General features: G+C 33.5%; 1 protein-coding gene across 1 annotated transcript in view; it reads right to left on the bottom strand.

Annotated features, from left to right (window-relative positions):
- Positions 1–592: 592 nt before the first annotated feature.
- The window catches only part of ZNHIT6 (zinc finger HIT-type containing 6), a 48,690-nt gene continuing 25,074 nt past the window's right edge, over positions 593–24,208 (bottom strand). The window contains exons 7-10 of the mRNA XM_037499168.2: positions 23,539–23,619; positions 22,044–22,121; positions 7,793–7,917; positions 593–3,890 (exon numbers count right to left, since the gene is read on the bottom strand). Of these exons, the coding sequence (XP_037355065.1) occupies positions 3,850–3,890; positions 7,793–7,917; positions 22,044–22,121; positions 23,539–23,619 (325 nt within the window). The 3' untranslated portion in view covers positions 593–3,849. The remainder of the gene's footprint in view (positions 3,891–7,792; positions 7,918–22,043; positions 22,122–23,538; positions 23,620–24,208) is intronic.

Below are 24,208 nucleotides of genomic sequence, written 5' to 3'. Positions count from 1 at the left end.
ATCCCTGGTGGCACAGGTGGTTGAGCGAAGCGCTGTGAAGCTGTCCGCAGCCTCTGCAGTGCCGGTTCGATCCCTGCCAGCCTCAGAGCAACCCACATGGCGAGCAGACCTCTCCTGTCTCACCCGCTGCTCCCCTCAGCCGTATATTTCATGAGTCTGCCTGTTCTGTTCCCTGCTCTGTCTTTGGTGAATCCTCTCACCTTCCCGCGCATCTGGCCTGTACCCCGGCTCTTGTCTAAATAAAAAAAATAAATAAATCTTTAAAAAAAAACAAAACAAAAGAAAACTGGTGATTGTAGAGTTGTATGGCTCATCCAATGCTAAAGGACACATTTAGTTGAAGTTTAATATGAGTACAGTCTACCACACTCCAATATGGAAAATGTTTACACTATAGTTCATTTTAAAGAAATATGCACACATACTTTAGATAGCTTTCATTAACCAATGTTGAAAGAAAATACTTTGTGGTGAAGTACAGATCCCAAAGGTTTATTTAAGGACCTACTTTTATTTAAGTAGTCTTCATTCCTTAAAGCATTTTTCTCTAGCACAACTCTAACTTCAAAATCAACTATTTTCAAATGATGAAACTCTGAGTTTCCAAATCCACCAAAAAGATTGGTGCTATGTGCATCTGATCAAACCAGTACCACCATGATATCAAACACAAATGGAAAACATTTCGAAGAAAACCCCTCAAATATCCATTATGGCAACTCAAAACAGCAGTGATGTTAAGCAGGAATTAAAATCTTTAGTTAAAGCCAATGAAGGTTTCAAAGTTAATTTAGGATTTTACTCTTTCAAATCAGACACCTCTTTCTACTCAAATTCAAACAGGGTGCAGCCGACATCTGTTATATTTATATTCTCAATAACTACCTTTCTTCTCTTGTTCCCTCTACTCTGCCTGGGGGAGGGGGGGAATTCCTCTCTTTATCTTCTCAGGGATGCATGAACCAAACTGGACAAAATCAAAATTCTACCTGAAGTATTATATAATTTGCTGCCATGCTTTGGGTCACTGATGATGATGCTGTAAGCTGAAACTGTCAATGGCTGTCATCTACCATCCTCATCTTACTGCCTCACACCCCAAAGAGAGTATCCTCATAGAGAAAGTCAGCCTGGAACAGAAAACCAATCCAGAAAGAAAAAAAGGTTAGAGCCAAGTATGGGAGATAGGATGATGACCTCACTGGGTTCCTGGATCTAGTCATGCCCGTACATACCCCCTATTTATGAACCCCAAAATTGCCCTTCATGCTGACATTATGTTTTGGTGACTTGCAACTAAAGGATGATTGGTTAGTAATCAAAAGTGTACAATAGCTACCTGAATATAAATGACACAGTTTAATGAGGTAGTGATTAAATAAAAGCAGACTAGATATCTTAAAATTTAAAGACTAATATGAAATCAGGTACAATACATGTTTGTCAACCAAATTAAATGAAATGTATTAAGGAAATTCTTGACATTACAGTTATGTATTTAACATTTTACTAAACATTGTGAAACTTGAACCCCACTTCTTGCTACAGAGAAACAAATTGGTTCGACTACACTTTGGAATTTTAAAAGCAATTATAGCAATTCTTTTTAATTTATATTTATAATATGAACAGGTGCAAACTTTGTTTACTATAATTTATGGCTATTAATCCCAGATGTCATAATAAGCAATTTTGAAAGACCTACCTTTCCTTTGAAATCATTGTTTAAAATAAAGGCCAGGTGGAGCTTTTCTCCTTTTAAAATGTAATCTGTGAACAAAATGCAGGATGTTGAACTTAGCATGGGTCAGGGTATTTGTTTATTCATCAGAATTTGTTAAGAATCCAAAATGGACTGAGTCTCTAAAGAAGAAATCTAGTCTTAATACTGTAAGATTCTAGGGCTCTCAAGTGAATTTTCCCAATTTTACCCTCTACAAGCAGTTGACATGGTTATTCACTAAAACACATGTTTATTGTAAATCCTGTGGAAGTAAATGCACATATTAATCAAATGAGCTGATAGTTATATTTAAGGGAACACTGCTAGTTTAAATTCTTTCCTAAGGAATAGTTTATAAATGAAAAGTCTAATAAAATTCTAGAAAACAGAGATGGCAAAGATACATTAGATCATGCAGATTTTTTTTTCCTTCCTGGGCAAGGGGAAAGAAAGGATAAATCTTTGGTTTTTGTCCAGCTTTCAATTTAAATTCTAGAAGGGATGGAACTCAACACTTTTCTTGGAAATGAAACTACATCATAACAGATTTCACTGTCAGGAAATTCCTCTCCACCCTGATACTCAGATCACATGTTCTTTTTGTGTACTTTATTCTGCTTTTTCCAATAACAATTCTATGACCTATTTGATTCAATTCATCCTATTTCTTGCCTGTTTCAATAATACCAATTGCAATTATAGATTAAATATGACTCTTGAAATCCCATTTCTCTGTCTTTCCATTAACACTGTGAATAATGTAATGATACACAGTTTTTTACTATATGAGAAGATTCCTGAAGTTGATGTAGGAAACATATTTCTTAAATGGCAAGGCCTTATTTTCTATGAATCACATTTCCAATCATCCTTTTATACCAAGAGTCTTTGCAGCTCCATTTTTGAATTATTGTCTCTAATTTTTACCCCAAGTTATATACTTATACGTGTATGTGTGTGTTCTACAAGTTTCTCATATGCTCTTTTCTAATAATCTTTTCATATTTCTTCTATTATCTTTTTGTATTTCTAATATCTTCAAGATGCTTTAATTAATACTCTAGTTTACTTTTGGTCTAAAATTATTCTAATTGTATATTAAAAATAAACTTTACCAATGTCCAATTTTGTTACTCTTTCTTTAACCATTAAGTACACAGATGCAATACAGATGTAATAATCATTTACTTTTATAGTCATATTGCAATTTCATAACTGTATAAATTCCAATAAAACTAGGAAACCTTAATTTCAACATGTGAAATCATAATGTATACAGAGCTGCCATAAGGTATACATTGTCATGTATAAACATAAATACACATATACATTCCAGTAACACTTTGAAGACTTCCAAGTGTTTTCAACTTAGTTATTGCTAGATTTTTCAAAACACAGCATAAAATACTCATCATAACATCCCTGTGTGGTAATGACAAGAGTGGAGTGGGAACTGGATGAAAGACACAGAATTCATAAGATACAGCTTATGAATAAGTAGAGCCAAATTTGTGTGTAGAGATGGTTCAAGCAACAATTCATTGCCACTGATTTTCTATAATGGATATAAGAAACAGTAGTGACTAGTATTTAATCAGCCTTTACATATAGAACATTGTACTAGGTGCTATGCAAGTATAAAAGACCCATTAAGTTGACTTAAGAGGAAAATCACATATAAATCATAAAGACTAGAATGGGGGTACCTGATGGCTAGATGATGTACCATCTTTCTGTTTAGTGAGGTTCCACTAAAGAGAATGCCAAACTTTGTGGCTGACACAGATATCCTTGTGTTGCTCTTATATTAAAACAACAAAAAAAGTTTTCAGCCTATAAAATTAAGCACATTGAAAGCCAAGGCCTAATTAAAATAAGCACTATGCAATCATTAAAAAAAAGGAGGGGATTGTTAATATGAATAAGGGCCTTACAGTCAAGGGGTAAGAAATATCTTTTCCATAAAGCCAAACAAACCCAAAAATCCTTAGACTGTTTAATTACTTTTCAAAGAAACAAAAAATTCCAATCACCACAGACAACATCCCAATTATCCAATAGCTTATCAGCGCAGAGTCCTCTGCAATAGTCTGGGAATTTTTGCAGTCTTCCTCCAGAATAAGTGTTCAATTTTCATTGCCAGTGTTCTTGGTAGATTCACTTTTCACTGAAAAAAATAAGTAAACATACAGTTAAGTGTTTATACTGTTTTCATTTAGCCTGTTCTGTTTTTCCCTCTTTTTTCCTCCCTTCTGAGCATTCCAAATGCACTGCTCACTAGTACAGACAAACCATCTCATGTCCCAGGCAGCCGGCATATACAATTCCAGCCACAGTAAATAGAGAAATGATGTCTAAGAGTGGCAATTATATTTTGTGAGGTAACATCCTTCCTGACTCTGTGGAAGTCTTGGGAATGGTCACTTCACAGTGTGGTTATGATCCTGTACTTGCACCACTGAATAGATGACTGTTATCACATAGGCTAGCCAAGTGTGGTTAGAATAAATTTTTCCATAATTTTTTTAAACTTAGAACTAAAAGTCTATGCGTGAATGTGGCTTGATAGACTAGCTAATCGCCATCTTTTTCCTTTCATAGGAAAGAAGACCAGCAGAAATGGAGCTCTTTCAAAGAAGTTGTTGTGAGTAAGCAAGATTATAATTCATTACTAAACTGAGTTCCTGGAGGACAGAAAGAGGACATTTCCTCTTCAGTGTCTGTAGCGTATTTGTGGAAATTAATGTATTTACAAGTCATTCCATCTTTTAGGTTTTTTTTTTTTTAATCTGCAAAATGGGAACCAGAGTAACTGTCTTATTTATTTCATTGTATAGTGTAAGGAAATAATATGTAAAAACATAAAAATTATTAAGTGTTAAATATAGATTATTTTACTTAAGGCTTATAGCCATTTATCTCCATTGTATAGATAAGGAAAATCAAGTTCAGAGAAGTAGAATGAATGCTCAAGGGTCCAGAGCTAATAAGAGACAAAGCTTCAACCATATACCTGCACTTGCCTTGCATTCCAACTACCAGTTTTCTTGGGGTATGCAGATAGCACCTAGATTTAAGATTGTACTAGCAACCAAACTGGTGTTTACTGAGTCTTTATTGAGTAAGGTTCTGAAACAGGTTCCATCCAAGATATGGCCCTAATCCTTGTGGAATGTTAAAAACTCTAACAAAGTCTTTCAAGTGTTTTCATATTACAAGTTAGTTGTTTTTTTCTGTACTTTACGCAAAATCTACTATAACACCTATTACACTGTAAACTCTACATGCATGTTCCTGTGCCTGACATCCAGCACCCTCCCCATGCCCCCTTCTGCTACACACACACTGAAGGAGAAAGGAAGAAAGGAAGCGTAAGGAGAATGAAGGGAGAAGGGAGGAAGGTAAAATGAATGAAAAGATTTATTGGCCCAACAAGAGAATAATATACGAGTAGCTGCTCTGCCAGGTATTTCACTAATTCAAGCAATCAATTTGGGGTTGGATTTCTTCTCAAAAGGGAGAGATGTTTTCTAATTTTGAGTTCTATTAGAACAATAAAGAATTATATTGTCGATGTTTTTTTAATTAATGGGCTTTGTACTATTTGGCATTTCAGTTTAGGGAACCTTTCTTCCTATCTTTGCTTAATGAAATTGTCCTCGTTTCTTTTATAATAGACTTTTTTCTTTTTAAAGGAAAAAAGATGTTCCTCTTTCCTTAGTCTGAAAAGTAGCATACTTTTATGAAGTCACTTAAATCTGCTAGTTAGCTTTCGCAAACAAAGATCTGTGAAGCAAGTGACACCATTTTGAGCACTCATCACTGGATAGATACTGAGGGGGCAGTTCGCATTCTACATCTCCAACCTAACCAGCTACCTAACTGATTAACCTTACACAGCCAACCCGTTTTATTTCTTAAAAAGCACAAAATAAGCAAACAAATATAACTTGCTGACTACCTATCAATTTAGGTAGACTTCTAGAAGAAAAAACTTAGTTAACCTACAATCATAATAAATATTTTAACAACCATCAAATGTGAAACCTACTGAATCCTAGCCCAGGAACATATTTTCACTCCAAAGGAGAAGAGAGACAACTTAAGCTATGAACTCAAGATCAAATGCAATATTTTTGTTTCCAGGGAGAAAGAATTTCAAGGCTTTAAAGAAAAAAAAAAAAAAAAAAGTACTGTTCTACAACCCTTCCCATGCATTAAGGGATCACCCTGCAGACAGTCTAAAGAAACAGACATGTTGAAGTGCTTACCCACAGAAATGCACATGTAGGAAGACATTGTATTATTTTTAAGGTGTGTATATTCATGACATGATGACTGGCCCCTAAAAGTCTCATCAGATCCTCTTTCTTTCTTTACTACAGCAGCTGTAAATGAGTCTCTATATGGAAAGTCTGAGTCACTTTTGCGTATTATTAATCAATCACCATATACCCACACAAAAACAGCAATTTTACTTAATAAGATTCAAAATACACTACAAAAGTAGACTTTCCCCACCTCCTGCTTCTTTACAGGAAGCCTGACTTCAATGTGCATTCCTAAACAAGGTGAAAGAGGAGCTGTGTATGCTGTGTTTATTTACACAGACGATGTTTGCCCTGGCTAGTAACCCACATTACTAAACAACTTTCCCTGAAACCAACATTGAGTGAGAGTTATGTGAATAATATTAAGGGAAAACCAGTAAGGCTTTATACAGCTTTAGAAAAAGTAAAAGTGATCATTTCTGATTGAATGTAAAAAACTAGATGCTCTCAAACTGTAAAAAGTATAGTCAAGAAATAATTTAAAGACTTGGAAGCTCCCCATAAGTGGTTATTAGAAACCTCAGGTTTGTTAATTAAAAATCCTATTTCAAATTGTGGAACGGATACAATTTTGATCACTTTGAAAAAAAATTTCTATGGCTTTTCACTAAGAAAAAGAAGCTTTTATATATATGTACAGAGAAGAATACCTTACAACAAAGGTTACTGCCTTTTTCAGCCTGTAATGCTGGTAGAACAATAAAACCAATACCACACATTTGACAGCAAAGTAGGGAGGGGGTACAATGGACTATGGTGGAGGATTATTGGTGCCTTGGTGTGGGTATGGTGTGGTAACACATACCTGAAGGGTGTGAGCCTGTACCTCTAAATCACATAAAGAGTTATAAACCAATGTTACCATAATAAAATTTTTTTAATAAAAAATAATATATACTTGAAAAATCCAATGATTCTATGGTCCTCTGGATTGTTAAAATGAAACATGATCTGTATATATTAATTCTTAGTTTAAAGTGGGATCTAATGGTTTTGAATTAAGTAACCTCTCTCCCTTTTGAACAGTAATTATTGAATTTTATTTATTCTGTAGAACTTGCATTCAGAAACACAACTAGCTTAAATTAAATCAAACGTAAATATGGATATGTCACTTTATACACTACTTTTTTAAATGGATACTTTATTTCTAATTCTTCTAATTCTACTACTCATCAAAAAGGGAAAAAATAACTACTTTTAAAGAATCACTAAAAAGCCAAAGAATATAACTAAAGACACAAAATTAAAGAAAAAAAATCAGTTCGAAAAAAGGAGGTAAGAGTCAAGGCAATGACACTAGCTTATTCTAAATGTAGTCCATATTTTAAAAATAATGCTCCTTGAAACAGTATTGCTTAATGTTTTGTAATCCCTCATTTTAGGAATCTCTGAAGAATGAGTTCTAATTAGGGAGTAAATTTATCTGATCATGGACAAATGGTTCCTTAAAATATTTATAGATTAAAAGAAGACAAAAACATAGAGAATTCCAATAAAGCAAAGAATATCCTTTTATAGTCAGACATTCCAACTGATTCATTTAAAATTGATATTAAAAGCTTATATATGTTCAAACAGATCAAAACAGTAGTTCATTACTTTGGGTCTTTACAGTATTAACTGTCGCAATAGAGTAAATTCAGTGGGAAAATACAGAAGAAATAATGACAGTCATATAATTGCTTCAGTTTCACTACAGTAATTCTAAGCATTACAGATAGAAATTTATACTCACCTTGGTGAAGAATTTTCATGTCACTACTGAATTCTTTTAATACCACATGTAACGTTGGATACTCAATGATCACTTTATTCCTCAAATTGTCAAGGAGACTTTTGCAAGGATCCAGTTCATAATATCTTATGATCAAAAAAAACAACAGAAAGAATGAAACACTTAACATATAGAATTACTCATAAATGAAATATATCAGAGAATCCTTTATATTAAATAATGTTTTGAACACTATGGCACTAATTCAGTAGTCATTTCCTCATACTATAGTAGGTTTAATATCTCTAAGAAAATCAGGTAAAGGAGCTATTAATATAGTGGTTCTAAAACTAAAACAAAAGCAAATCAAGTAAGTTGACATCAGGAAAGATCTAGAACAAGTCATTTTCATATAAAGGAAAAAAGATTTAAATTTTTCTTGGATAAAAATGAGCAGCTAAAAGTTCAAATTCCTCACATATTTTTAGTTTGAGCCTTAAAAGCAAAAACACCAAAAACCATCCTATGAGAAATAACATTTAAGTAATTTAGAAGTGAAATGAGTAGCTCAAAAATTTTTTCTAAAGTGTTGATTCTAATTCATACAGATTTCAGAAATGTATATTGCCACAATATTAAATCTGGCTTTCCATTATTTTGAAATCTAAAGAAACCAAGTTTGGGTTGTTTTTTTTTAAGATTTATTTATTTATTTATACAAGAGATGAGGTACAGGCCAGAGATGGGGGACGGGTGAGAAGATTCACTAGATACAGAGTGGGGAACAGAACAGGCAGACTGACTGAAATACACTGCTGAGAGGAATAGCGGGCGAAATAGGAGAGGTCTGTTGTGCTATGTGGGTTGCTCCCTGGCCGGCCAGGGGATTGAACTCGTGCTGCAGAGGCTGCGTACTGCTTCATAGTGCGGTGCTCAACCCCTTGCACCACCAGGGAGGCCCAAGTTTGGGTTACTGAATGAGGCAAAAATATAAAATTTAAGTTTATGAGTCATGGCAAAATAACAGAGCTGTCAAATGTGCCACAGATAATTAAATACAGTATTCCTTGATATATAAAATTCTCAAGTTATTAGTTAAAAAAAAAAGTTGATTAAAGATCTACTGCTTTAGGGGCCTCCATGGTGGCACAGGGGGTTACGACAAAACCTATGAAGCTGTCCGCAGCCACTGCAGCACAAGTTTGATGCCCGGCCAGGGAACTACCCACATGGCACAGCAGACCTCTCCTGTCTCACCTGCTGCTCCCCTCAGCAGTGTATTTCAGTCAGTCTGCCTGTTCTGTTCCCTGCTCTGTCTCTGGTGAATCCTCTCACCCCCCAAGAACTGGCTTGTACCCCAGTTCTTGTATGCATAAATAAATAAATCTTTAAAAAAAAAAAGATCTGCTCTACTGCTTTACCATTCTAGGATAGGAGAGAAAGGGGTGGAATTTCAGGTAGCTCACTAGGCACTGTACATACGACTATCACATCATTTCAAATAAAAAGTTGAAAACACATCCTCCAGTGTAGTACAAAATTTTTCCAACATTTTTCTCCATTTCTACCCATGACAGATGACAGTCACATGTAAAACACATATTCCAGGACTCTATCCTTTTCCCTCCCACTCAAAAAAATACAATGGAATACAAGTGATGAAGAATGAGATTATCATCAGGATACATTTGAATCTGCTGTGATTTTTTTTAAAGAACAAACCAAACTTTGGTATTACTTAATTAGTAACCAATTATTTGTCCTAGAACTTAGAGCTGACTAACACAGCACAATTATTAAGAACTCCTAGTACAGAACTATAGATTTCTCTGTGTTCTAAGTTTGTTTCATGCAGTAATTACCAAGTGCTGGGAAATGTGTTTAACAAAATGCAAAGCCAAGCCTGCTATAAAAATTGATTTCTTTTTAAGAAGTAAGTGACAAGTGAGAAAACAACTGTAAAACTAAAACTTTTCTTATGTTTGCCTGACCACACCCCATAACTAGGATTAAGTCCTTCATTTTTAGAATCACAATGTTTTTTATGTTGAAAAGAAACTTGAAAGGCAAAACACTCAGTTTTCCTAAACCAGCCACCCTAGTGCCCAAAGGCCATAGAATGCATACATTCTTTTCCCTGTGTAATATAATACAGATGTGCTTACAATACTTTAAACGTGGTTCCAGCATTCAAGGATTAAATGCTTCACATCTTTTAAACATTATTTCTCTTTGAAATAAGCAATATTTTTTAAAAGTTAGCAGTAATTATACAAAAGAGAAAAAAATGAGATTAAATTAGAAACCAAAATACAAGATTTACTTATAAAAATATAAAAGGGATATAACTGAAGTGTTTTTTTTTCTAAAAAAAAAATTGAATTGTCAAATAAGAACTTTTCATGAACTATCCTACAAATACTTGTAAGTAACTTTATCTTCTGTACATTTTAACTGAATCATAATGCTGCTATTTAGAGACATTTCCCAATAAGGGAATATTTTCTATTTCAGTTTTTGTAAATAATTTTCAGTGTATACTTCATGTTTTAGGTTTTTTATTTCTTTTCTTAATATTGAATCTTTGTTAGGATTTTCTGTATTCTCAAAGCTAAAGCAATTTAAAACATTGTCAAAAGTCTCATGGCAAACAGTGAAATATTATTGACACAGTATTTAATATGTTCCTAGTAGATGAACATTTAGAGATACTTAAAAATTACCATGTAATAAATTAAAAGTTATTTAAATCTTAAAATTATAATGATTATACATGTTTAATTAAAAAAAAGTTTCCAATTACATGCCTAGCAGGCACTGTACAAAGCATTTAGGATACAGAGATTTATAAGATTTATAAGATTTTATTTTTTTAATTATTAAAATTTTTTTATATCATTGTTCATTTTTAAACAATGTTTGCTTCACCCCCTCAGGTGTAGTCCCCATAGAACTTCCTTCACCAAGGCACCCATGCACCATCACCTCAGTCCCCTGTGCTCTCCCTCCCATAATGAACTATTTTTAAAGCATTTTATTAAAATACAATGCAAATCTGGTATGTTGCATGCTTTTGATTAGAACTAGTGAATTTCATTTAGTGTTTACCCTAAAATGTTTCAAACTTGTATTCATAGCAATATTGCAATTGAGTGTCAGTAAACTTACAAGCCTCAACTTCCTGGTCTGTTAAAGAGGTAAGACTTCACTAGATAATCTTTTAGGTGAAATCAAATTTCTTAGATTTTTCTATTATTAAAGGTTACCCAGTCTATTAATAATATCTAGCAGTGATTAAAATGTAAATTATATAAACTGTTTATATAGAAAGACTATCAAATATATTTAGAGTAACATTTTAAGAATTTTGGTTAAATGAAGCAGTAACTAGTGGTTGCTTGGGTTTAGAGTCTAACATTTTGAGTGAAAGTCCTACCTCCATCACTGGTCTGTGATACTGGATAAGTTATTTAACTTCTCTAATCCCTCATTTCCATGCTTAAAAATGGGAATGACAGTACAACCTCTGAGAGTTATTGTGAAGGCTAAGTGATAAAACAAAGAAACTGTTAACTATTTTACAAATTTCTATGTTTACATTTACCTAAAACAATTAACAAACTCTTATAGAAACTTTAATTTATAACAAAGTCATTGAATATCTTTAGTAATAAAGACACTTACTATGAAAGCACTGAAAGAAATATTTGTCTTCTAATGACAAACACATTTTAAATATAGTCATAACTTTCAGTGAAACCTTCGAACCATTATTTTATATCACATTTTCTTCCAAGAAGTTAAAAGCTTCTATTTCTGTTATCTTGAGGCAAACTGTAGAGTGCAGTTTGACACTGCCTAAACATTAGGCTTTAACACCTTTGCAAGTTATCAAGTCACTGAATCCTAAGACATCTTTATCTTCTTGAATTTTTTATGAAATCTGTTGTTTTCAACAGTAGAAAATAGCTCTGATACCAGAAGACAAACTACTTTGATTTGGAAGAATTAAGGTACCAACATACGTCTTTTATCCTCAGGGACCCTCTCAGACATTTCTTATTGCTATTTCACTTGCTTACTCTCACAAACTCACTAGCTGACCCTGATTAGGCAGCTTCCCCGGGGCATTATAGGGGCAGCATGGCTCAACAGCATCAACAAGTGTTATATGACTGACATTATAAAAATAAAAGTTGTTTCTTAAAGATTATACTTTTAATCTTGGCTGTTATTAGCTTCCAAAGAAACTGGTGAAATTCTTGAACTTCTTTCTTTACTTTATTAGCAAATTAGTATTAAAAAAAAACTTTCTATAACTAAAAAAAGTAGACAGACTTCAAAAAAAAAGTCACAAATTACCTTGTTTCCTGATTACTGATACCCCTGAGATCATCACTCTTGCAATCCCCTAAAAATTCTGAATGTTAAGTTTGAATGTTTTTCAAATTTAATAATCTAACAGCTATTCCCAAACCACAGTATTTTTCTACTATAACACAAGGTCACTGGATGAAGTGATCACCAAGATACTTCCAGCTCTAAAATTCTACAAGTTTGGATACTTATCTGCCAAAGGTAGCACTTAATCTATATTCTCAATAGTTGTAATTTTTTCTCAGTCTAGGTTTCTGTACTAAGAGGAATACTGATTACAAAAGTAAAAAACTGTATCTTTGGCTTTCTCTAAAGAATTAAGCTTAATAGAAATCAATTTATTGCTGTGTGATAGTCAATATTTTTATAAAGTATGGCTGATCCTGGCATAAGCGAAACAGGTAGGTTCTAGAGCCAATTAAATGCTACTTTATATCATACTTATCAAATTCCTTTAAAATAACACAAAATTAAAAGCACTAAACATTTTAATAGAGTAGAAAGGAATGGATTAAGTGAACAAACTGCCTTTCATTGGGACTTTGCAAAAGGAAAAGAAAGGGGCCAGGTTGTTTATGAAGGTTTAGTATAGGAGAAAGCAGAAGATTCATAAGCTCAAACTAAAGCACAAAGCCAAACTAAGTAGGGGCCTCCCTGGTGGCACAAGGAGTTAAGACACAACCTAGGAAGCTCTCTGTAGCCACTGCAGCACGAGTTCGATCCCCGGGCAGGGAGCTTCTCACATGGGGCAGACCTCTCCTGACTCGCCCACTGCTCCACTCAGCAGTGTATTTCAGTCAATCTGCCTGTTCTGTTCCCTGCTCTGTCTCTGGTGAATCCTCTAATTCCCCAAGAACTGGTCTGTACCCCAGTTCTTGTATGCATAAATAAATCTTTAAAAAAAAAAAACTATAGGCGTCCAAAAGTTTCAAATTTCCTCAATAAAAGTATTATTTAAAATTTCGCCAAATAATACTGTGTGACAATTTTTGCAACTCATTATGATACAAGTCACAAAAGGAACAGATCTTGTCAAAGTTAAAGTTTTTTTTACCTATACTTAGTTTTCAAAACAAAAATACAGCAATTGACTTAGTGGTTCATTGTATTTTGCGGTGTAACTTTTATGTCATATGTGTTACTTTTATACATATAATCGGCATGGTACACCAGGCACGACTTGGGTAATACAAACATATACCTCTGTTCAGAACTATATGGTAAATGATACTAATCTAACTAGGATGTGAATACTATGAAGGTGGTAAAATTTAAGTGACCAATTGCCATTTTAAAACATGTAAAGAGGATCTTACTTGGCTCTGACTTATTCTAGATGTCATTTGTTCAGTATTGTCTGAGCCTCACTAGTAAGCTCAATTTGAAATCCAGAAGGCTTGACTGCAATCTTTTTTTACTGGTCCTTATGAGCTGTGACTCCTCAAGGATACTCAGTTTTCCTTATCAGTGTAAGGATAGAAAAGATCTATTCATGGAGTAGCTTGTAAAGATTAAATGTAATATGTGAAAATGTTTAAAATGTAACTTGTCAAACTAATATCAGTAATAACATTTTATATGTCAAAGGTAATTTAGCACCTCTTGCAGAGAAATAAGATACTTAGCAGGAATTATGTTCATGATCTATGATGAGACTAGTTAGTGTAAAAAGCATGAATTTGTAGACAAACAGACTTGAGTCCAAATTCTGACTTTGTAAATGTAACTTAATTTCCTGGGTAAGTTAATTTCTCACAGCCTAAGATTCCTATCTTGTAGAGACAGACTACATACTTCATTAGAAGTATGCTAAAGGCATGTAAAAATGTTATTAAGCACAATTCCCAGCATTTATTCATCAACAAATTCTTCAGTTATTTATTGTCTACCATGTAGAGTCAATCTGCTAGGTAACAGAAACCAATAGAAATAAGACCCACAGTTTATTGGGGGTGCTAGTGAAACAAACAACTGTCCTATTTCACTGGAACAAGTGTCATGACAGAAATATAAAAACTAAAATACTCAAACATTCTCTCTTGTTCCTTTTCCAATTCCAAACGTTCTTTCAGGCTGTACAGTGTCTTTAGTATCTAGGCACTTCATTTGTTACTCCTACTTCCCCCCTCAACTTAAGTGGTTCTTAAAAATCCCTCCTCCTCCATGAATTTCCCTCTAAATCAATAGAGAATTTTAATTAACTTTACTTCCCAACACTATCTTGCTTCCCAAGACAGTGTTAAATCAAATGCAAGAGTCTGATCACTACAGACTTTTGCATCTTTGACCATTAGCAAGTATCACTTTGAAAAATATGACGAGGTTCCTCAGAGAAATTTTCACTTAGAAAGTTCATGAATTAACTGCATCATAGAAATAGATGATTTTAGAGTGGACAAAAATTTAGTCTTCTTTGTCTTTCAGGTGAGGTCAGTGGGTCTTAAAAAGTTACGTTATCTTATTCACAGTCACACAAGGAGATGGAGAATTGGGACTATAAGGCAGATCTTTTGAGTCTCTTTCCCTAGCACTTATTTACTAAGTATCCACTATGTACCACACACTGTTCTAGGCACTGAGAATACAGTAGTGAACCATTAGGTATTCATTAGAGATTAAAAGATTAAGGCTTTCTAGAAAGAAAGTACTTGTACAAGGCAGGTAATAGTAACAATAAGCTGGGTATTTACAGGACTGAATAGAGAGATGACACAGGAATACAGATAGAATTCATAATGTTTTGGTACTTCTAACAACAGTCTAGTTGAAAAGAAGGTTGAAGTATTTTGGTTAAAATGAAATATCTGACTTACCTAGATATTTCAATTAATTATGTCATTACCACCTCCGAAGATTATATAGAGTTGGTTAAAAATTATTATATGTCATAACTAGAATGGATAAATTTAGTACCCTAAATCAAATGGAGAGTGAAAATATATTTCCCAAGTATTTAGAGAAAACTCTTCTTAAATTTCATGAAATTACCTGAACCAATAACCAAAATAGCCTATTTTTAACGAAAGCATCACTATGGAAAGGCTTATCGCCTCTCAAATTAAAATTCTCAAGTTCATAGCCACTGAAATTTCAATAGCTTGCATCTGTCCTGTAAACACTCACCCAGCTGTGCCAAGTAGCTAAGCTTCAGCTTCTCCTAGAGCTAAGTTTACAATTCTTATCATAAAACAGCTTCAAGCAGAATGCCATACGTGAAACCCATTCCACCACTGGACATGTCATCTCTGAGATGAAAAAATATTTAGTACCTTGCTCCACATATTTCCTTTATGTATGTGGACATTCTTCAGGTTGATGCAAACATTTTTCTAATCCTTAAATGGTATCTTGCTTCCACTTTTTTAGAGTCTATATTCAGAATGTGGCCAAAGTTTTATACTATTTTGAGCACATACACATCCTGATCATGACTCTCACTTTGAAAATTAACAATACCCAAAAAGCAAAACAAAGAATCTGGGTTGAAATGCATATAAACTAAGAACATGCATTCTGGTCACTTATGGCACTGAAAGGCATATGCTATATTGCAAAGAACATGCCAAGAGTTTGGAGGTAGGCAAGCAGGCCTCAGTGTGGATCCACGTTCTACCAGTGAGTGATTACAAAGCAGCAGACAGGGTTCTCTATGCAATTATAATATATTTACAACATATATGCATAATGTAACATAATTATAATGAATACAAAATGCTTAACAGAGTACTTAAAAAACTGTAGTAGGTACTCAATAAGAGACTGATATTAATACCTAATGTTTCACAAAGATATCTTTTCGTTTCTAGATGTAATCTTGATTTTTAACATACCTTTGCAGTAAACATTGTTTGTGGTATTTGGGAAAATTTATTCAGGATCTTCAAATTTTTTTGCTTATACAAAAAATCTAAATTAATTTTGGAAAATGATGATACTTTTGTACTTTTTTTTTTTTTTTTGTGGGACCCTCGCCAGTGGCCGGGGATCGAACCGGCGCTGCAGAGGCTGTGGGCAGCCTCACAACCTAGTGCTCAACCGCTGTGCCATCAGGGGAGGCAGGGGAGGCCCCTACTTTTGTACATTTTAAGTTTAAATTAATTTGTAATCTTTATCCACAAGTTAAATAGATGCAAAGATCATAATTCATGGTTCTGTACAAATATTGATGATTTAAAATGAAACTGTTACACTACTCTTAAGAAAATTCACTAGAATCTAAATACAATGGTAATATGATACTGATAATCATTTAAAAATATAGATGAATAAACTCTACCCTAACAAGCTAGCAATCTCACATGGTTTTTTCTCTTTCAACTTGCATTGCAATTACAAATCTTATCCTAATAAGGTTTAAACTTGAAAATCTTTCACAGATTACCCAAATACTCTCTATAACACAAACTTGTAAGTTAATTACCTATTATCTGAAAGCTTTAAAAATGTTAAAACTTGTTTTGAATTGAATAACTTTATTATTAGTACAAAGCTGACCAAACTATAAACATATTAAAAACACCTAAAATAAATGTTATTGGGGATGTATCTCTTACACAGATAAGCTGATGATAGCATCTTCTAAGATACTGCAAACTTGTTTACAATAATAAACACCTTAGATTAAGTGATCTTCCCTCTTTTATCTCTGTTGTAGGTATTAACAGAATCAAATTCCAAAAGGAAAACAAGAGGAAGTTTAAAATCCCATCTAGAGAGCATACTGCTGCTGTTTATTGGCCTTCCATTACAATTATTTTCAAGGGCTCTAACTAAAAAGAAAACTGTTCTCTGGCTATTTACATAAGACAAAGCATCTTAAATTAGTTAATGCTGTTCTTAAAAATTTTGGAATTCCTTTAATGTTTTCTGGTATATATTTAATTCTGTAGTATTATTACAAAAACAATCTTCACTTTCAAGATCTTGTTTTCTAATGGAAGGACATTAAAAATCCCTTTAATATACATTCTGTAAATTTCCTATTTAAAATTTCTTCAAAGTGTATTTTTCAATCATTCTCTAGAAGCCTGAAACAAGATCATTTAATTTTCTATTTCTAATTGAATCAGGCAAAGGCAGAGACTAACTCCTCTAAGGATATACAAGTTTGATTTAAAAAATCTATCCAAATATCAAATGGCATATGTCTTTATACAACCTCAACAAAACAAACATCTACAAACATTTACTTTATAGAAAGCATTTAGGGATGCTTCCAGGAATTTACCATCCTGGCTAGAGTTTCTCAAAATGCAGTCCTGGATATAACATACACCATGGTCCCATAAGAGGCATAGATTGTAAAAATGCAGATTTTATGGGTTCTGTTTAAGATCTACTAAGCCAGGATGTCTGAGGATATGTTTAAAATTACATTTCCTGGGCCTCCCCGGTGGCGCAGCAGTTGAGCGCTGGGTTGCAAAGCTGCCTGCAGCCTCTGCAGCGCTGGTTCGATCCCCGGCTGCTCCCCGGCCACTCCCTGGCCACCGGAGGAGGGTCTTACATGGCGCACAGACCTCTCCTGCCGCCCGCTGCTCCCTTCAGCAGTGTACTCCGGTCCTTCTGCCTGCTCTGCTCCCCGCTCTGGCTCTGGTGAATTCTCTCACCCTCCCGCGCTTCTGACTGTACCCAGTGCTTGTATAAATAAATAAATAAATCTTAAAAAAATAATTAAATAAAATAAAATTACATTTCCAACAACTGTCCTAGATGATTATGATGGACACTAAAACCTAAAACAGCACTGTTCTGAGGAAAGAAGCAATACAAGTTAAATGATCAGTGGAAAGATGTTGATTATAAGGGAGGCTAAATGGCCAGTGGGGATATGGGCTAGGTGAAAAGGCAGGCAGGATCTGGTAGGAGCAGTAGGTGAAGGAAGAAAGAGACCAGGCTCTTGGACACTACTAGGGCTGACAGGTAAAGTTAGGCATCCAGGAATTCAAAATATGAGCAAATACCATGAAGTGGGTAGTCAGTTTGGCTCTAATGTAGAAGACAGTCTTTGCTTGCTGGCAGGTGGGTATTAGTGAAAGATAAACAGGTCAGGTGGGTCTCATTCAATGCCTTTACATAGATAACATAATTTTCTCTAAAATGTCATGGTAGAAAAAAGTATCACACTTTCTAAACATCTCTGCAAATGATTTTGAATATTTCCTGTTAAATATCTCTCATTTTATATACTGAGAACTAAAATCCCAAGAGTTAAACAAAACACAATTAACCAATAAAAAAATCCTCTAGCACAGGATCAGCAAACTATGGTCTGGAGGCCAAATCCAACCCACTATATTTATAAATAAAGTCTTGCTGGAACAGCCACACCCAATCATTTATGTATTGCTTATAGCTGCTTATGTGTTATTATGGCAGAGTTGATAAGTATAATTGTATATACAAAACGAAAAATATTTATTCTTTGGTCATTTATAGGAAAGGTTGTGTACGCCCAGCTTTAGAGATAAAAGTGGTATCAATACCTAGCACATAGCAGGCACACATATATTTAAGTGCTTTAGTACACTACTTTTAAAAACTAGGGACTAAAGTCTTATGGGAAAGTCACTGATACAGCTCATCAGGAAATATAAAAATGGAGATGCCTAAGGCAGTCACTGTCTTCAAAAGGGAGATTATCTATCATATGGGATAAAGTATAAAATAGGATTGAAGGAACCAATGAGAAGTACAAAACATTTTTGAGGCTCAAAAGATACGGGGATTATAACTAATTGGGGAAAAGGAATCATTCCACTAATAAACAACAGACTCCTGAGAAGACTGTAGAAGAGAGAACATAGACAATTCATTATAGAGATCAATTATGTAAGGTTAGGGCAGCAAGAATTCAAAGGTGGATTTAAACTCTCACACCTTGCTTGAGGAGAATGACAATACCAATAACAGGGAAATGGCCAATCAATTGATTTAATCCTCATTTAAAAGAACACACATACATAACATATGGATTTGGTGTGATGAGATTTAGGTATGTTGAACTTCAGATTTAATGAAATGAGTAAGCTAGGATAGCTAAAAACAGAATTTGCAGCTTGGAAGAAAGGGTGAAAATATATCTAGATTTGGCAGTCATTTGTACAGAAATAGTAACTGACAAACAGGGCCTCCCAGGTGGCGCAGGCGGTTGAGCGCGGCACTGTGAAGCTGTCCGCAGCCTCTGCAGTGCGGGTTTGATCCCCGACAGCCTCGGAGCAACCCACATGGCGAGCAGACCTCTCCCGTCTCGCCTGCTGCTTCCCTCAGCAGTGTATTTCGTCAGTCTGCCTGTTCTGTTCCCTGCTCTGTCTCTGGTGAATCCTTTCATCCTCCCGCACATCTGGCCTGTACCCTGGTTCTTGTATAAATAAAATAAGTCTTAAAAAAAAAATGACAAACATCTTGAAACAAGTTCCTGACACTTCACATTCTTTCAATAGCCAATTTATTGATACATCAAAAAATGTAAACTAATATGTGGTTATTAATGAGTGGCCTCTTGAGGGTATAGCTAATACTGAACTTACAGAACTTCCCTGAAATATAAGAAATCATTCTGCTGAAAGAAGTTATTTCAAAAATGTAATGAATAAGAGTCAACTGTCAGCCATATGGGAGTTTTTGTTTTAAACATTTCCTATTATTAAGAAAGCAATCTCTAGGATTAAAACAACAACAAAAACTCAGATTCACTGAGTCAACTGAGCAAAATGTTGACCTGAATGTTTTCGTGCTTACAATTCATAATAAATGTATAATATGTATTTATGTAGTGATTTCCTATGTGCCAGGCACTGTGTTATGTACCTAACATATGCATTATCTCAAAGCAATTTTCACAATGATGCAAAGTCATTTCTCTCTTGATCCCCACTTTCAGATGAGAAAACAGGTTTGAAAACTTTTCAAGGTCTTTATCAAAGTTAAAACACTATTTTTTTGACAGATACAGAAAATCTATTTTCATATAGGTTTTTGGATAAAAGAAAAAGGTTATTTTGGAACCTCTCATAATTTAGGTTAGGTTTGAGAAGCAGTGATAATAAAACATATAAATCACTTATATAATACAAACTTAGTATTTACAATGGTGAACTTTCTAGACAACAAATTCTGGAAGCTCTTAAAGTAAAATAGGACAGTCTACTTCTCCACACATGGTGTATTCTGGAAGGATATTACTATGGAATATACAATTTCACTCTGAAGGATCCTGAAAATAAAGGACTAGTATAGAAAAGTCATTATTTTGAAAATAATGTTTAGAAAATGTTTATACTTCCACTGGAAACTCCATTGTTCTAAGCCTCTCCAGGACTTATAAGCATTTCTCAGAAAACAGATCCATGCCAGGAATCACAGTCACCATTGCTCGTGTCTGTTTTCCCTAGTACAATAGAACTGTAAACTATTCATTCCTGTATCAACCCCACTGTTTACTTATATGCCTAAAATATTAAATGTACTTAATTTATGGTTTTAAAATAAATTTGGAAAGAGTCATCCCACAATAGCTTAAGTCACATCTTTATCAAAACCAGGCCATATATAGACATCAAAGCAGCAAAGTAAATGTAAAGAACAGAAACAGTGTCTCAATTGCTTCATGAAAACAGACGATCCTATTGATAAAAGTAAAAAAAGTAAAATACAGGTCTAAAGTTTAATAGATTTGGAAACTGCAAATGAATAGACAGTATCAAAGTTGGGAGTATTCAAATTGTTCAGTGAGCAGCAACACAAGTCACCCTCTGACAGTGTCTGGCATTACAACTCAGGTTTCTCCTCTTCAAAACTGTTCATTTACTTTTTGATGATAAACTGGTAAGAAATAATGTGGCAAAAGGACAGGGGTGGTTTTGCTAAAACAAGCAAGCTCACATAAATTCTCCTCCACTAGGAATATAAGTTCCCCAGGTATAGGAATGGTTTTACTTATTGCTCACTCTAATGTCTAGAACAATACCTGGGCAATAGTGGGTATTCATTAAGTATTTGCTGAATAAATAAGCAAATTTACTGCAGACATATTAGCTTTAATAAAAAGACATAAATTGAAACCCTGTGTATTCTGGAAAAAAAAAACTTCTCAAATAAAATCAGTAGATCAGTAGCAAATTTCTTATATCCTAACATTTTATAACCTAATCTTAGAGGTTTTCTAAGTATACTTTCCTTTAATAACATAACTGCAATTACATATACAGATATAAATTTGTTCATCTTAGCCTACCTATGACTATATATATAAACACTATAGTTTAAAAATCTTTAACAAAAAGAAAAAAAAAACTAAAAATCTGTTTTTAAAGGTATCCCTATAGTATCTAATTTCATTGTTCATGCTTAGAAAATACTTATAAAACTATGAAGTTCTGAAGAAATGAGGATAACTATCTTGAAGATATGCTTTACCTCAACTCAGGTCTAGCTTCAGGATAAATGCTACCTCAGTTAGTTTCTGACAATATTGCCTTAAAATGATGCTCTCACTAGTCAAAAATCAATAGTGTGGCAATTTTTAAATCCAAAATTCCTGGACCTGGCTTGCAAGTCAACTGATAACCCCAATTTTTATATTGCTAAAGACAAAAACTTGAACACTAGAAATCAGCTGCAGAGGTTATTTCTTGAAATAATTTAAAAGAGGACTTAGAAATCTTTTATGCACATGATGTAACTTTAAAATATTCTAACCAGGGTGATTTTTCAGTTGAATTTATCCCATATTATGATAAGTAGAACTATTTTTAGAATACTAATTTGAAAAATATTTTTAAAAGCCTAGGCTTTGTTGATAATTAGTACAGTAACTAGTTACTTAAGGTAGCCAAGTTACTTAATTATATTACAAAATTAGAAAACATTAAAGAAATAAGGTAAGAAGCAATTTTACCTTACTAAGTTTTGCTGTGTATGCTCGACTTTCATGAAAATTTGGACCCCAGTCTGAGAGCGAACGTAGGCTTTCAACCTGAAACAAAATTGCCAATGTTGATTTTTACTGTATTTCAAGATAGTTTCTATGGAAGACTAAGCATTTAGGAGCAGTTCAAAAATACTTAAAATTTCCAAGCTTAAAGGAATCAAGGATTTGATTTTTTTAAATTTATCTTTCTGTTCTCCGTTTAATGAAATATCTTAAATTTAAAAAAGCACTAAAAAAAAAAAAATAAAAAAGCACTAATCTTTCTATTTAATTTAATTAATTTGTATCCAATTTAGTGACATGTATTTTGCTTTACTGCCAAATGTAGCATGAATAATAACTAGATTATGAGAAGGAAAGAAAATCACCTATTATAGTTGTCTGGAAGACACTGCTTGATATGTGACATGGATCTGGTTTAGTTTCAGCACTAAACTTAATTCAAAAGCAGAAGATGAAATTTAACTAGAATTGGATCAGGCATTTTAAAATCCACCCAATCTTAAATTGTTTCAACACCTTCTGGAACCAAATACAGCATTCATATTCCAAGCAGGTACCATCTAGAGAAGAGGAAGTCAGCTGGGCTCCTGCCCAGGATTACTAATAAACACTCTAAATGATAGTTTCCTTTCTTTGAGCACTGCCTCCTATGCACTAGGTCCCATACTAGGAACTTTACATGTTATTTATTTTAAGCTTTATAACAACCCTACCTAGTGGATATTATTATTCTCATTCTCATTTTACTGATGGAAAAAAATGAAGGCTGGAAGTTAAGCAACTTGCTCCTGATCATATAGTTAATAAAGGACAGAGCTAGCTATTCTAACACAGATATTCTGAATCTTTCCACTATGCTATCTTAACCATTTTTGTTCATATCGTATTTTGGAACAGAAGGCACAATGTATCTTACTTTTATTAAAAAAAAGGCTGATCAGGATTTTCTGTCTTTAACACTTTAAGTGTTAACACTTGGAAACACTTAATTTTCAAATAATTTATAGTTCTACTGAAAATTCAGTTCCTTAAAAGGCTGTTTAAGTGGTAAGACTGCAGAATCAGACTCCAGACTGTATTTAAATTTCAACTTCCCTGCTTATTGCTAAATACAGCCTTCTAACCACCTTAAGGCTCGGCTTCCTACCTGAAAAAATGGGTATAATAGCAGTAATCTATGTTAATGAGGTACTACTAGGATAGGATGAATTAATGCACTTATTATTACCTGTTTCAAAAAGTATCTGGAACACAGTAAAGAATGAGTATTAGCTATGTTGTTTTACTATCCCAAACATCATCTCTGATAAAGCCTTAATAAACATTGAGGAAATGGAACAGAAAGAGTACCGACACATCATATTTTAATAGTTAGACCTTTACAAAATAAACATACACATTGCAAATAACTCAAAATTTTAAATAATTTCAAAAAGTTACAAGATTTTAAAAAAAATACCTTTGACGAATTACAGGATCGGACTTTTCAGGATCAATGTATGGTCTTAAGATTTCGTTAATAGTTTTGTCATCTGGTACTCTTTCCAACAAAGAAAACAAATTAAAAAAAATGAAACAAACTATTATTTTAATTTTTGACTAAAGGTATTACTTTAGCATTATTAAATCTTGTGGCTTTTTTGTTTAAATAACTGAACACAGAACTTTTATTTTACTCTTGGAAAATATAACATCCTTTTAAGCAAAAATTACTCATGAAAAAAGTTCAGAAAGCTTCTTGGACACACTTAATAAACTCTTTAAAAAACAATATTTTGAGAAGCTCCCTATAAATCAATTATAAAATATTGAAGCCTCTTTTAACACACACCTGTGCTCAAACATGAAAGAAGTCAAGATGAAATATGTTTGAAAGTTAAAAGAAATAAAAAAATTTTGAAAAAGGTTTCAGATACTAACTTCAATTCATGTTCAAATTAATTCATTCTAAAATCCTAAGACCAGGTTAAAAAATTGATAGTACTTTCTTTGAAAACAGAGCATTTATGTTTTCCAATGTCCCTGTATATACGTATAATACATTATTATAGAAAAGGCTGTAGAAACAAATTTAAGACAATGCTCTGAACTAATAACACTTTTCAATCATTTATACATATTCATATATA

The sequence above is a fragment of the Talpa occidentalis genome, unplaced genomic scaffold (assembly GCF_014898055.3).
Source record: "Talpa occidentalis isolate TD23 unplaced genomic scaffold, MPIMG_talOcc4v2.1 talOcc4.9, whole genome shotgun sequence".
Taxonomy (NCBI): Eukaryota; Metazoa; Chordata; class Mammalia; order Eulipotyphla; family Talpidae; genus Talpa; species Talpa occidentalis.
The sequence above is the reverse complement of the archived record's forward strand: the minus strand, read 5'-3'. Positions and strand labels throughout refer to the sequence as shown.